The sequence below is a fragment of the Microtus pennsylvanicus genome, chromosome 13 (assembly GCF_037038515.1).
Source record: "Microtus pennsylvanicus isolate mMicPen1 chromosome 13, mMicPen1.hap1, whole genome shotgun sequence".
NCBI lineage: Eukaryota > Metazoa > Chordata > Mammalia > Rodentia > Cricetidae > Microtus > Microtus pennsylvanicus.
This window is the reverse complement of record NC_134591.1, coordinates 78,320,098-78,336,090: the sequence shown is the minus strand read 5'-3', so window position 1 is coordinate 78,336,090 and position 15,993 is coordinate 78,320,098. Positions and strand designations below refer to the sequence as shown.

At 50.1% G+C, this 15,993-nt stretch overlaps 1 protein-coding gene across 4 annotated transcripts in view; it reads left to right on the top strand.

The window, feature by feature from the left end:
- The first annotated feature begins 7,646 nt into the window (after positions 1-7,646).
- Slc45a1 (solute carrier family 45 member 1) overlaps positions 7,647-15,993 on the top strand; it is a 20,754-nt gene continuing 12,407 nt past the window's right edge. The window contains exons 1-4 of one of the 4 annotated variants that reach the window (XM_075945964.1): positions 7,647-7,958; positions 13,700-14,120; positions 14,615-14,707; positions 15,048-15,272. In XM_075945964.1, the coding sequence (XP_075802079.1) occupies positions 13,724-14,120; positions 14,615-14,707; positions 15,048-15,272 (715 nt within the window). In that variant the 5' untranslated portion in view covers positions 7,647-7,958; positions 13,700-13,723. Of the gene's footprint in view, positions 7,959-13,699; positions 14,258-14,614; positions 14,708-15,047; positions 15,273-15,993 lie in introns of all 4 variants that reach the window. The other 3 variants (XM_075945968.1, XM_075945967.1, XM_075945966.1) reach the window with 3 other exon arrangements.

Here is a 15,993-nt window from a genome sequence, read left to right as displayed (position 1 = left end):
CAGTGCAGTGCAGTGAAGGGGATAAATGCACCCCAGAGGTGCAGTCACTGAAGGAGAAAACGGGGAACATCACGGCAGGAGGGAGGGCCCCGGGAAGATTTGTGGCTGTGGACTGTGGGAGGGTCCCCACCGGCTAGTCAGGTTGAAAGGGCGCTTTGCGTTCAGTCTCTGACGGTGGAACAATGCTGCGGGCAACAGAGCCGAGCAGCGGGCAGCAGAGCCGAGCAGGACGGCTTCTGCACCATTTAAGTTCAGAAAGAGCAATTAGGAGTCAGGAAGCAAGGTGTTACATCGTGGGAACAGAAATAAGAGCCCGGACTGGCCCAGAAACGCCTCTGTTCTGTAGGGTCAGCTGCCCAGGGAGCCCTCCCCAGACAGGGGCTGTTCGACAGGGTCCCTGCAGGCTCCTCGGTGCTGTGAAGATCCTTTCTGGGTCCCAGGAAACCTGGCCGTAAAGCACAACCCTGTTATGCTTCGCACGGCCCTAAAGGCTGATTTCGATGCCGTTCAAGTTAATCTAGTTGTACAAAATGCACTTGCTCACTTCAAGACAGCCACCCTCAAAAGGGCCCCAGAGAACCTGAATTTAAAGTCTGGGGGGACGGCTCAAAGGTTAGACACTCCCTGGGCAAAACCAAAAACCCGAGTTTGACTCTCTAGCAACCCTTCCCCCTCAAAAAGTCTAGTACCTATTACCGTGTTCCAGCTTCAGTAAGAGACTGTGTCTCAAAAAAATAAGATGGGGGCTGCTCTTCCAAAGGTCCTGAGTTCAATTCCCAGCAACCACATGGTGGCTCACAGCCATCTGTAATGACATCTGGCGCCCTCTTCTGGCCTGCATGCATGCATGCAGACAGAATACTGTACACATAATAAATAAATAAATAAATCTTTAAAAAAATAAGATGGAAAGCAACAGGAAGTTGATATCAACCCTGTGCACACACACACACACACACACGATCACTGAAAACACACTAATGGAATCCACTCATGTGTGAGAAACCTTTACCCAAGACCCCAGACTCTTCACTGAGGCAACCATGATATCCAGGCCAAATGATGGTGTCAGGCCGTGAATGGCGTCGGCTCCTCAGAGCCCAGCTGCTGAGTCTTTGACCCTCAAGGCAATGGAGGCTGAAGTGGGGGTGGGCTTTTCCATGATGGTTGGGGTTTGGGCTATAGGCCTCTTTGAAGCCACAGCCTCTACAGGGGACAGGCCAACCCCTGCCAGTAGCCTGTCTGCAAACTTCTAATCCCCAGCTATCCGGACTCCACTAGCCCAAGGAAGTTTACAGACCTCAGGCAGCCAGACTCTGGGGCATCAGAGGGCGAGGGGTATGGCATAGCCTTTACCCAGGTTATGGGTGCCTCCTAACTGTGTGTGTCCCTACTCCCCCACATCCTCAGGGCAACAAATGCCTTCCCCTGCAGCCCAGGAGTCAGGGACAGCCTGGCTGCATGTCTGTGCTGTGGAATGCTCACCAACCACATGCCATGGAAGGTCCTTCCTCTGAGTCCCTGCTGATGTCCAACTGTCTACCATGGAGTTGAGGATGCCTCCGGTACTTATCCAAAAAGATGTCCTCGGTGTCTCCCTGAATCCCAAGCCCCCAACCTCTCAGCCACAGCGACTCCTACCTTCCTGGGGAAGCGAATTCTTTGTATTCTCTTTTGTTCAGCAGCAGGGGGCGCTCTCCAGATCTTGGATTGGCCTCCAGAGCCACAGGCCAAAATAACCTTGTGCTCTTAACTCTTGGGAATTCTGTTATAGTAACAACAAGAAGAGATTAGGAAAGATGAGAATAGGTGACCCCAGCCAGCTGTATGGTCCCTGGGAAAATCCATGCAGGCAGAACACTATACATAATAAATAAATGAATTGTTACAAAGAAATGAATTGCCTGTATGTGTTCATTTAGAAGGTGTACAACCATGTACACATGCCACCGTGTGTGGGGGCTGGAAGACAGCAGGTGGGAGTCAGCTCTCTCCTCCCGCCATGTGAGTTCTGGGGATCAAACTCAGGTCAGCAAGACCTTAGCAGTAAGGGCCCTACCCTTTGAGCCACCTCACTAGGCCCCAAAATCATGAATTCTAATTCACAACAATCGCTAAGATAAAAAATGAAGCAATTTGAGTTTTGTGTGCTTTTCAGTGATTGCATGCTTAGAGTTCTGCTTAGCTGATTCAGAACTGTAACCAACTGAGCAAATCGATGGAGCCACCTTAATGCAGAGGGTCTGGTGTGGTGATCTCTAACACTGGCTAGGATCCCTCTGTGAATGGTCAACCTGCACCCAGTAAGGCTCTCCCGAAGCCCAGGGACAGCGGTGTGCAGCAAGGCTGGGCGTTGCCATTCCTAGTACCCTCAGCTTGCCAGCACCGCTAAGTCCCCAGGGTGTGAGGTGGTCACTGGTTCTGTTGACCCCCACTCTACCTCCCAGCCGCAGGTGCTCCACAGTCAATACAGGAATAAAGGACTGGGTAGATGGTGGTGGTGCACGCCTTTAATCCCAGCACTCGGGAGGCAGAGGCAGGTGGATCTCTGTGAGTTCGAGGCCAGCCTGGTCTACAGAGCTAGTTCCAGGGCAACATGGAGAAACCTTGCCTCAAAAAAACAAAAGGCAAACAACAACAACAACAAGCGATAAGGGACCTACACCAAGGACTGAAGTTTGTGCCCACACTGTCTCTGCCACAGGACATTTCCCCATAGCACACCATTCCAAGTTCAAAGGTCTCCTCCAACCCTGCCTCTTCTACCCCAACTCTAACGTCCATAAAAAGACCAACACGGTAGCTGGTGTAAGATCTGTTATGAAAAGGTGATTCAATACTGCTCATGCAGAGGACCTCATTCATGCAAACACCCATGCATGTAGGGCAACTTGCACACACTGTAACCTCAGTCCTGGGGATGCAGCGCCCTCTTGTGGACTCCAGGGGCACACACATGCACATATCTGTACACGTATACATATACACATAACTTAAAAATAAAAACAAGGGGTTAGAGATGGCTCAGCAGTTAAGAGAACTTGTTGCTCTTGCAGAGGTGAACCCAGGATCAAGTCCCAACACCCATACGGTGGCTCACAACCACCTGTAACTTCAGTTCAAGGGGATCCGATATCATCTTCTCCCCTCTGTGGGAGCAGGCACACACATTGTGCGTACCTATGTATGTATGCATAAAAATAAGAAAAATCCTTAAGCTTCTAAAATAAATAAATAGAAACAAATCTAAAGAGCGAGCATGAGAGACAATGCGGTCTGAGAAAATTTCAAGCGGTTCCGGGCTTTGCAGGAGAAAGTGTGCTCAACTAAGATGGGGGAGCTTTTTTCAGCCTCAGAGCCAAGGTGAGAAAGGGTTTGCCTTGCAAGGCACAGCGTGGCCGCGACGGTGGGGCTCTGGCGCCACCTAGTGGACACTTGAAGTGTCTGTTCCTACAGCCTGGCTCCTCTGGGTCTCGTTCTTGCTAATGCTGTCACCCAGGGTCACAGGGAGTGACCATGGCTCCTGTGAACTTGGGCTGTGTGTTGGTGGGCAGGAGCTCCTGGCTGCGGGTAGGTCTCTATGAGCTTCTCAAGATGCTGGAATTTGACTGCTAGCTGGGTCTCCTGGAGTGTCCTAGGTAGGCAGTCCGCCTGGGTTCCTGGGTTTCTCTTCCAAACTTCCTGTGAGCTCTGCCTAACTGAAGTCCTTTTCGTACCGAGGCTTGGAGGAGACTGCACACAGGGCCAAGGTTCTCTTGACAAATCCAACTCTGATCTTCTGTCTAAACCTATTGAAGAAACAAACATAAAAACCAACAAACAACAGCCAAACAAAAACAAAAAAACCCACCTGGTTAGCAACTGTTCCTGGAAGGGTTAAAAAAAGAAAAAGAAAAAAGGAAGGTTCTCGATCTAGAAGGTTAAAGAAGGGCAAAGGAATTTTTAAAATTCCTTCCTTTCTCAACAATGCCTAGATTTTAAGCCCTTTCTCTCGCTGGACAATCCTACAGTGACTACCGAAAACTGGATACTCCCTTTCTCTTCTATACAGTCCTCCCCACCTTTGTCTCCTCGGGCACCTGCCACCCCAGCTGCATTTCCACTTCTGGAGAGAGGTCCCAGCCTCCCTGTGACGGAATGTGGGATGTCTTCAGGTCCAAATCCTGGGTGTGAAAAGGGTCCTGGGTTTGTAGAAGGCTTGGCCCCACCCCTGGGGAGAGGCAAACTCTCCACAGACGTCAGGGAGGTCTCCCAGAGTCAGGGAAAGCCCTTAAAATAAGCTTCTAGGCTGGGGCTGTAGGTCAGTTGGCAGAGTGTTTACCATGCACGAGGCCCTTGGTTCAATCCCCAGACATAATGGCGTCCACCTGTGATCCCAACACTTGGAAAGTAGAGACAGGAAGCTTAGTTACATAGCGAGTTCCAGGCCAGTCTCGATATATGTGACTAGGCTTAATGGTGAACACCAAATCCCTAACCTTCAGAGACAGAGGCTGGAGGGTTGCCATGACTTTGAGGTCAGTTTGGGATACACAGTGATACCATGTTTCAAATAAGGTGGTACCCGTCTTTAATCCCAGCACTTTGGAGGCAGAGGCAAGCAGATCTCTGAGTTTGAGGCCAGCCTGATCTACAGACAGTGTTCCAGGACAGCCAGGTCTACACAGAAACCCTGTCTTGAAAAACCAAAATAAAATTAAATAAATATGAATAAGTGAAAAGAGTGTGAAGAGTTAACTTTACAGCTAAGGGTCACTTGAGAAAGGGGACAACTGAAGACCCACCTCCCTTAGGAGACAGGGTTTCTCTCTGTGGCTTTGGAGCCTGTCCTGGAACTCGCTCTGTAGACCAGGCTGGTCTCGAACTCACAGAGATCTGCCTGTCCTGTCTCTGCTTCCCAAGTGCTGGGAATTAAAGCCGTGCACCACCACCTGGCATGAGACATTCTCTTGATTGCTGACTGATGTGGAGGGCTCAGCCCACTGTGGGTGGTGCCATCCCTAGGCAGGGTACCTGGGATGTATAAGGAAGGTAGTGGATCAAGCTGGGGGAGGGGAGTCGATAAACAGTGTCCTCCGTGGTCTCTGCTTCAGTTCCTACCTTTAGGTTCCTACCTCTGGTTCCTGCCTTGGCTTCTCTCCATGGCAGATGGTGTATCATGGAAGCTGAGTAAACCCTTTCCTCTCCGAGTTCTGTTTGGTCATGGTGCAGAGAAGCAGAAGAGAAGCGAACCGGGATGTGTCCCTATTTGTCCCTCCTATCCCTGTCACCTCTACCCTCACGGCTGTCATCTCCTGTCTAGGCCATGCTTTGATCTTCTGTCTGCTGTACCCACCTGTCCCCATTGCCATCTCTGACCCTCTCCAATTTTCCAGCAAGAACTTTGTCTGAGGTAGGGCGTCTATGGCTGGGAAGAGACACCATGGCCACAGCAACTCTTTTAAGGGAAATATTTAATTGAAGCTTTGTAAATGGAGTTTCTGTCCTGCCCAGTTCCGCAGCTGTTCAGTCCCAAAGAAATAAACAAAGACTTGTATTAATTATAAACTGTTTGGCCTTATTAACTAGCCCTTACAACTTAAATTGACCCATAATTCTTGTCTATGTTTAGCCATGTGGCTTGGTACCTTTTCTCAGTGAGGCATTCTCACCTTGCTTCCTCTGCGTCTGGCTGGTGAGTGCATCTCTGCCTTTCCTCTTCCCAGAATTCTCTTAGTCTGGTTACCCCACCTATACTTCCTGCCTGGCTACTGACCAATCAGCATTTTATTAAACCAATATGAGTGACAAATCTTTACAGTGTGCAAGAGCATCATCCCACAGCACAGCTTACGGTTTCAGAAGTTCAGTCCAATATCATCATGGCAGTGGGGTGGCGTGTGGGAAGACATGGTGCTGGCTACATCTTGAGCAGAAGGCCACAGGAAGTGGACTCGGTGTCACACTGAGGGGAACTTGAGCAAGAGACCTCAAAGCCCGCCCCCACAGTGACACACTTCCTCCAACAAGACCACACCCACTCCAACAAAGTCACACCTCCTGACAGTGCCACTCCCTTTAGGAGTTGTTTTCTTTAAAGCCACAGCTTCATGATCTTTGCAGAACAGGAATATAATTTGTTTCACAAGTGCCCACCCCCACCCCATGAGCCCCACCCCTAGCCTCTCCCTGTTCTTAGAAAAGAACAACAGGATTTATAGCTCAGTGACAGTGTTCAACCTAGCATCCAAGAGACCCTGGGGTCCAAGCCCAGCACTACAAAAAAAAAAAATCACGCTACTTAAACCAGCATAGGAGCATGAAACTGTTGAGTTCAAGGCCCGCTTAGGCTGTGTAACAAAAGAAAGAAGGAAGAGAGGAGAGGAGGGAAGGAGGGAGGGAGGGAGGGAGAGAGAGGAGGAACAGCAAGAGTCCTGGGTCCAAGGGCCCCTGCAGCTCCTACGCCTTGTCCCTTGGTCTCTGTGCAGTCTCTCTAGCTCTGTGCTCACCAGACTCTGCCCTGCCCACAGATCCGCCACCTGACCCTTCCAAGGACTTCTGGGCCTAAGTGTGTCCCTCAAGTATCACTTCTTCAAGAAGCCCTCACCCCAGACCCCACTGCACGCATATCCCTCTGAACCAACTGTACAGCTGCTCACTATAGGTGTGACGTCCTTTGGGTTACAGCAGTTTGGTCTCCCAGCCCCAGCATCTCTGCACTCACTCTCCCTGTGCCTGCTGGGACCTCTCTTGGAGCCGGCCCTTCACTTCCACATCTTTCTTCAAGCAACACTGCATCACCAACCCAACTCCAACTTGCAGCCTCTCTCCCTCTCCCAGCCCCAGATTCCCTTCCTCAGTTCCATGCTCCCTCACTGCTTTCTCATCCACTGGAGTTGATGTGACCATCCGTTACTATTGATGGCCAACCTCGTGGGACCCGGATCCTCCTGAGAGAATTCTCTAGGCATGCTGTGCGGGGGGGGGTTCCTAGGCTAGCCAGGTTCATTAACTGGGGAAGAACCACCTTGAATGTGGGCAGCACCATCCCATGGCTGAGGTCCTGGACTGCGTATAAAGGAGAAAGCGAGCTGGACACCGGAGTCTGTCGTTCTCCACTTTCTGGTGAGGCTGTGGGGTGAGCCGCTGATCGCGCTTCTGCACCCTCTGGACCCTGAGGCTTCCCTTGGTGTTCTCACGGCTTAGTCACAGCATGGGGGAGGTCAGAGGACAACTTAATTGCGTTGAGTCTCCTCTTGCACCTTTAGTGCGTTCCGGGGACTAACTCAGATCTCCAGATTTGCTCGGCAAGCGCCTTTGCCGCGGAGCATCTCCTCAGCCTCTACTTATCTTAACGTGTTATCTTCCTCTCTAACCTATCAACCCCGAGGTCAGGAAGTGCCCCCTCTTGTCTTTATGCCTTGGGTTCTAGAATAACCCATGGCATGGCTCAGCCACCTGATGGATCTGTGGCCAGAATGAGTATGATATTTTTGGAGACTGGATTTGTGAAGTGGGTACAATATTTAGGAAGCACATGTTTACCTATAAATGCACACATCACTGTTTACTTAGAATTAAAGACACAAAAATGCGTGCATTTCCTTTAAAATGAGGCTGGGTGCAGAGAGAACGCTCACAGGCTCGGGCAAGTGCTTTTATGATGCATTTACGACCAAGGAAAAGTAAACGGTCACACGTTTTCTTGGGGACGGGACCCACAAAGTCATAGTGCCTCTGTTCCTGCCTTCTGCCTATAGACCCGGGTTGTCCCCAAAGGTGCGCTGGCGCAGTTGCTGCTTTAAGGATGCTCTGCGGGATCAAGCGGCAGGATGCAGCCATGACGTCACAGCCCCGCCCCGCGGGGTGATACTGCAGCTGCCGCGGCGGGGCTGGGGGCATCGGGCTGGGACAGAGCTATACCCTGAAGAACCAGAAGCCCAGCCTGGGAAAGGGATGCCTCCCGTCTGGATGCACAGGTACCGTTTCTCCTGCTGCCTTCACCCAGCTCCGCGGCTTTGCGCCGGGAGCGTTGCTGCTTAGGCCCCAGGATGATCATATGCCCAGGCTGGGGGCTCTGGACGGACATGGGGACCTTTGTTCTTTTTGGGTGTCTAGTGAATTAAGCTAATAAATGGACCCTCCGGGGTGAAGCGTCCGCAGGCCTAGCGGGAGAGGCAGTCTGTGAAATTTGCCCTCAGCATCTGCTATGTTTATTGAGCCCCAGGCCTGTTCCCAGCTACCTGGGCAGGTGTCATCAACTTCCGGGTCACCTCCTCCCTGAGGCTGAGCCCCTTGGCTGGCCAGGGATTGTGGTCCTGGGAAGAGCATCCTGTCGTCTTACCACTGTCCTGAGTCATATAGCTGAGGGTGACATGCTAAAGGCGACAAGCATTCCCTTGATGCCCTCCTGGATAGTAAACAATCTCTCCCCGCTCCTGGAGTCGTTCTTATGGGAAGTAGGGTCAGGTGCTGATGAAACTCAAGCTCCTAGCCCGGACTTTGGGGACAAGTTGGCCCTCAGAAAGGAGTCAAAGTCCCGGAGGTGAGGCATGAGAACTGGGCCCCGGTTCTCTAGTTTGCTGACTGCATCCCTCTAAGGTCTACAGCAGTTTGAGAGACTATAGGAGGCAAGAGGGAAGTGGTACCCAACAACCCCACAGGTGGAAGCACCCATCTCTCTCTCACACATACACACATACACACACACACACATACACACCTACACACATACACACACACATACACACTTATACACACCTACACACGCATATACACATACACACACACATACACACACATACACGTACACACACATACACACATAAAACACACACATACACACACACCTACACACACATACACACCTACACACACATACACACCTACACACACACACACACTTTTTTTACAGAGAAAGAAAAAGTGGATGGGTTCCAAGTAAGACACTTTTAAGTATTCAGGCTACCTGGGTGTTACTTATGTTGTCAATCAGGTGTTGTTGAAACAGCCCAACACTGTTGGGGATGGTTCAGTGGGTAAAGAAATTGCTGCCCAAGCCTGAGGGCCTGAATTTGAATCCCCTGCTCCCATTTAAAGCCACGAGGTGTGGTATTCTGTACCTACAGTCCCTGCACCCCTAGGGTGATATGAGAAGTGAAGATAGGGAATCCGGAGAAGCTCATGGGTGGGTAGCCTGGTGTATAAGCCAGAGATACTGTCTCTAAACTTGGTGGAAGATGAGGACCTTCACCCACAAAGTTATCTCATCTGCTGCAGGAAAAGGAACTTTAAAAAATTCTTCTTAGTGAAAACTGTGTGAAGCTCTTAACAAGATCATTTTTTATTTTTATTTTTTTAAATAAATCTTTATTTATCTATTATGTACACGGTGTTCTGTCTGCATGTATGCCTGCAGGCCAGAAGAGGGTACCAGATCTCATTACAGATGGTTGTGAGCCACCATGTGGTTGCTGGGAATTGAACTCAGGACCTCTGGAAGAACAGTCAGTGCTCTTAACCTCTGAGCCATCTCTCCAGCCCTTTATTTTTAACTTTTATTTCCGTATGTGTGTGTAAAAGAGAGAGTGAATGTGTGTAAGAGAGAGAATGAGTGTGTGTAAGAGAGTGAGTGTATGTGCGTATTAGAGAGTGAGTGTGTGTGTGTGTGTAAGAAAGAGCGAGAATGAGTGTATGTGTGTGTAAGAGAGAAAGTGTGTGTGTAAGAGAGAGAATGAGTGTGTAAGAGAGTGAGTGTATGTGTGTATTAGAGAGTGAGTGAGTGTGTGTGTGTGTGTGTGTAAGAAAGAGAGAGAATGAGTGTATGTGTGTGTGCCAGTGCCTGGGAAGCCAGAAGAGGGCGTCAGATCCCTTGGAGCTGTAGTCACAGGTGCCTGTGAGTCACCTGACATGGGTGCTGGGAACAAACTCGGGTCCTCTGCAAGAGCAGCCAGTGCTCTTAACCCCTGAGTCATCTCTCCAGTCCAGAAAAAACATACATTTTTTACTAAAACAGGATAATTTTAGGATTGGCAAGCTAGATGAATAGGTAGAAACAACTGCTTCCAAGTCTGATGACCTCAACTCCCTCTCAGGGGCTCAGATGGTGGAAGGAGAGAAGCGGCTCCTGCAAGGCGTGCTCTGCCTTCTACATGCGCGCGCGCGCGCACACACACACACACACACACACACACACACCTATTAAAATTTTAAAAAGGTTCTTCTGACCTGACTCCAATGCCAACAGGAAGCTAGATGAGTGAAATGTTCTTCAAACTTGGGGTTAGCGCTGGTTCATGTGCCAGACCAGTGGTTCTCAACCTATGGGTCTCAACCCCCTTGGGGTCACCTAAGACCCAGGGAAAACACATATATTTACAGGGGTTTTTTTTAAGTTCATTTTTATTATTTATTTATTTGTACATTTTTATGTCTGAGGGCTCTGTCTTCATACACACCAGAAGGACTCTGATCCCATTACAGATGGTTGTGAGCCACCATGTGGTTGCTGGGAATTGAACTCAGGACCTCTGGAAGAGCAGCCAGTGATCTTAACCACTGAGCCATCTCTCCAGCCTTTTTTTTTTTGAATTTTGAATTTTTGAGACAAGGTTTCTCTGTATAGCCCTGACTGTCCTGGAACTCTCTCTATAGACCAGGCTGGCCTCAAACTGAGGTCCACCTGCCTCTGCCTTCAAAGTGCTGGGATTAAAGGCATGTGTCACCACCACCTGGTTTACATTACAATTGCTAACAGTAGTAAAATTACAGTTTTGAAATAGAAATGAAAATAATTTAATGTTTGGGGGGTCACCACAATATGAGGAACTGTATTAAGGGTCTTTCTCAGTGTTAGGAAGGGCAAGTGTCTTTTTCCAGGACAGGCTGTAGGCCCTGTTTGAGGGCATGCTGGGGGATGACAGTGGGCTTCCATTCTAATAGAGGAATGGCCCATCCGAGCAGTCTGACTTAAGCAAGTCTGGAAGCTTCCCCCACTGCTACTGCAGGGTTGTCCAGACGGAACCACAGCCCTCCATTGTAAGTCAGAGGGACAGGCCTTTTGTTTGTAGATTTTTTGTTGTTTCGTTGTTGATGTTTTGAGACAGGATCTCTCTAGTGTAGCTCTGACTGTCCTGGAACTCAAAATGTAGACCAGGCTGGCCTTGAAATCTCAGAGACCTTCCTGCCTCTGCCTTCCAAATGCTGGATTAAAGATGTGTATCACTAAAGGGGGCCCTTCCTTCCTTCCTTCCTTCCTTCCTTCCTTCCTTCCTTCCTTCCTTCCTTCCTTCCTTCCTTTCGACAAAGTTTCTCTGTGTGGTCCTGCTGTCTTGGAACTCACTCTGTAGACCAGGCTAACCTCAAACTCACAGAGATCCGCCTACCTCTGCCTCCCAAGAGCTAGAATTAAAGGTGTGCCCCCCCCCCAGCTGAGGGAATAGTTTCTAACTTGGTGCGGTATTTATGTGCACTTTATTCTGGGGAGAACATGGATAGCAAATAGGGGATAAGATACTGTGTCTCGCCAGGTGTCAGTGATACACACTCTTAATCCCAGCACTCGGGAGGCAGAGGCTGGCGGATCTCTGTGAGTTTGAGGCCAGCCTGGTCTACAGAGCCAGTTCCAGGATAGCCAAGGATACACAGTGAAACTCTGTTTCAAAAAACAAACAAACAAACAAAAGATACTGTGTTATCTCTGAAATGGGGAGGTAAGGAGCACAGGAATGGGTTCCTTAAAGGGGAATATGTGCTGTGGCCAGTGGGTAGAGGTGGACCAAGCTCTCACAGGACACTCTTGTCAAAGATGCTGGCTTTGAGGGTACTGGGCTTCCAAAGTGTGAAGCTCCAGGGGTCACTAGCACCTACCTGTACCCTGGAAGGAGAACTGGTCACGTGGCAGGTCTCACTTTGTAGAAGTTCCTGAGCTAGAGGAAGGAAGTACACACAAGCTTAAACTTTTTGAAACGATTAATCTTGCCAGGCAGTGGTGGCACACACCTTTAATCCCAGCACTTGGGAGGCAGAGGCAGGAGGATCTCTGTGAGTTCGAGACCAGCCTGGTCTACAAGAGCTAGCTCCAGGACAGGCACCAAAGCTACAGAGAAACCCTGTCTCGGAAAAACCAAATTAAAAAAAAATCTCTAACAAAAAAAATTAATTGCATTTATTTATTTGATGAAACAGTGTGCAGGTGCAGGCCGGAGGACAGCTTGCAAGAGTTGGCTCTCTCCCACCATGTGGGTCTTAGGGCAGTGCCTTGACCCACTGAGCCATCACGCTACCCCTAAAACCTTAATTTTGATTTAATCTTTGTAAGTAAACTATATTTTAAATGAACTATTACTTGTCTACATAGTTCTCAGGCCCACCTGTCTGCATTTCACATGGCGGGGTTTTTAAGGTCACCAGATAAGCCAGTTATTGAAGTCACAGAGGATGTTACCTCATGTCAAATCCACCTCTGAGCCGAAGCCACCAGCGAATGTTTTGCTAGTGGCTCCATCTCTGTCCACACCCTCACTGGGGCCAGCAGTTAGTTCCATGTCACTCGCATGGAAGAGTGCCACTGCCTGGACCATTTTCCTTCATTTTCTAACCCAGCTTGATGGCAAAAACGATGTCATGACTGTGTCTCAGAGAGCTCTGTGTCTTGGTCCTCAGAAGTCGGCCACATGGGGGATGAACTGGGATGTCCGGAAGGGTGGGTGGGTAGGTGGATCGATGAGAATATGAGTGAGTACAGTTGGAATGTGAGTGCATGGATAGTTGGCTGGACAGATGGGTGGATAGTGAATGGGGGTGGGTGGAGGATGGATGGGTGGATAGTGAATGGGGGTGGGTGGAGGATGGATGGGTGGATAGTGAATGGGGGTGGGTGGAGGATGGATGGGTGGATGATGGATGGATGGATGGATGGATGGAGGATGGATGGGTGGATGGATGGGTGGATGATGGATGGGTGGATGATGGATGGGTGGATGGAGGATGGATGGAAGATGGGTGGGTGATGGATGGATGGGTGGATGATAGGTGGGTGATGGATGGATGGGTGGATGGATGATGGATGGATGGATGGATGGATGATGAATGGATGGATGGATGGATGGATGGATGGATGGATGGATGGGTGGAGGGTGGATGGATGAATGGGTGGATGGATAGGTGGATGGATAGGTGGATTAATGAATGGATGGATGGATGGATGGGTGGATGGATGGATGGATGGATGGATGGGTGGATGGATGGGTAGATGGATGGATGGAGGATGGATGGATGGGTGGATGAGTGGATAGATGGATGGGTGGATGGATGGATGGGTGGATGGATGGAGGATGGATGGATGGGTGGATGGGTGGGTGGATGGATGGATGGATGGAGGATGGATGGATGGGTGGATGAGTGGGTGGATGGCTGGCTGGTTGGTTAAGTGTATGCGGGTAGATGGACAAATAGGTGGAGAGTGGATGGAGTGTGCAGGAAGGTTGAGGACTGGGGTTTCTCTCTAAGCACAGAGGGAGCCGCCCATTTGGCTCCTGCCCCCACCCAAAGGACTCTGCTCTAGCCCCTGAGCACTGGGCTCTGCTTGGGGGCAGAATGCTGGGGTTGGAGAGGCAGACAGAATAGACTCTGAAGTATTCAGTGCCAGCAAGTGGCAGACGCAGGCTCCACATAAACCTCAGTGAAGTAACTGCTGACCCTAAACGGGCTTCCTTCACAGCAACACCCACCAGCCCTGCCTACGATGATCCCCCCAGCAGGCAGCACCCCTCCGGGAGAGGCCCTCTGCCCCACTGTGGCTCCTCAGGACTTCTGGAGGTCTTCCATCTCCAGCTACTCAGGGTCCGTGACACGACACATCAGCCACCGGGCCAACAACTTCAAACGCCACCCCAAGAGGAGGAAGTGCATTCGCCCCTCTCCTCCTCCTCCCCCCAACACTCCATGTCCCATCGAGCTGGTGGACTTTGGAGACTTGCATCCACAGAGGTCGTTTTGGGAGCTGCTCTTCAATGGCTGCATTCTATTTGGCATCGAGTTCAGCTACGCCATGGAGACGGCTTACGTGACTCCGGTACTCCTGCAAATGGGCCTGCCTGACCAGCTCTACAGCCTAGTGTGGTTCATCAGCCCCATCCTTGGTGAGCCCTGATGGTGGACGGCCTCTGGAAATCTCCGGAAGCTTCCAGAAGCCTCTGCTGAAGCAGCTTTGAGGGACCTGAGGGGACGAGGGAGGAATTGAGTTCCCCTCCTTAGTATGGGCTGTGGGAAAACACAGGTATGACCGGTCACATCCTGTATTCTAAGTTCTTTGATCTGTACTGGAGGGTAGGACAGACATTAGGTAGACCCCAGGATTGCATCATCGAACACGCTTCTCGCACTCAGCGCAAAATCTGAGCCATGAAGTTGATGCAACATGGGAGGGGACTGGGTTTTGCTGGGATTCCCCAGGAAGGTCCAGAGATTCCCAGGAAGGTCTCGTACAGCAAGTCTGGTTGCTTTAATGTTTTGGTGCCTTGGGGTATGTGCTTGCTCGTGGTGCCTTGGGAGTGCCAGTGGCTGCTTCAGCATCCCCGTGGCACTACACTGGGGACCGGGTAATAACGCCCGTCTGCTGCCTGCTCTGTTTCAGGATTCCTGCTGCAGCCTCTGCTGGGTGCCTGGAGTGACCGGTGTACCTCAAGGTTTGGAAGGAGACGCCCTTTCATTCTTGTCCTGGCGATAGGTCTGTTGTTTGGCATGAAAATAAAATGGAAAGAAAGAAACAAAAATGGGAGGGAGGGAAAGAGAGGCTCAAGCAATTCCGAGGCAGCCCCAGGCCCAACCTTGCCTGAGCCAACACTAAGAATAAATCATTTAGTTTTTTTCTTTGTTTTAATAAGCTAATAGAGCTCATCTTGTCCTTGCTCAGCTTGATAGGATGAAAACCTTAGTCTGAGTGAAAGAACTCTGCCATCTGCAGGCGACTCCCCCGGCTCCTAAGTCCTCAGTCTCAACACGGAAGTGAGCTGCGGAGATAGAGAATGGCTTCATTTTCTCTGGTGACTTTGTCTCTCTGTTTCCAGGGGCATTGCTGGGCTTGTCGCTCCTGCTCAATGGAAGGGACATTGGGATGGCCCTGGCTGACACGGCCACCAACCACAAGTGGGGCATCCTCCTGACTGTGTGCGGGGTGGTGCTGATGGACTTCAGCGCAGACTCGGCGGATAACCCCAGCCACGCCTACATGATGGACGTGTGTGGCCCGGTGGACCAGGACCGAGGCCTGAACATCCATGCTCTCATGGCGGGTGAGTGCCTTTCCCCCAGGCAAGACTGCAGTGCATGGAGTTCAGATGCATGTCCCTTGGGAGGTGGGGGATGTCCTTCCTTACCTCTAGGTTTAAAAATAAGTTGATGAAGTTCAAATATATAAATATACAGGTTAACATTGAAGCAATAGAAAACATTTATGTTTGGGAAAGGTGCTTGACCTGAGTTTGACTCTCAGAACTTACATGATGATAAGAAAGAACTAATTCCTACAAATTGCCCTCTGACCACCACACGTGCACCAACACCACACACACACACACACACACACACACACACACACACACACACACACACTCCATAGCCCCAAAAATAAACAAATAGGGCTGGAGAGATGGCTCAGTGGTTAAGAGCACTGGCTGTTCTTCCTGAGGTCCTGAGTTCAGTTTCCAGCAACCACATAGTAGCTCACAGCCATCTATAGTGAGATCTGGCTCCCTCTTCTGGTGGGAAAGTGTACATGCAGGCACACACTGTATACATAATAAATATTTCTTTTTAAAAAAATAAACAAATAGAAAATATTTATCTTGGAACTGGGCACGCACAGAATCCCAGGGTTTCCCAGCACCATATAAACAAGGTGTGGAGACAGACACAGGGGAATCAGGAGTTCAAACTCACTTTAGACTACATAGTCTGAAACCAAACTAGGATACATGAGACCCGTGTGTGTGTGTGTGTGTGTGTGTGTGTGTG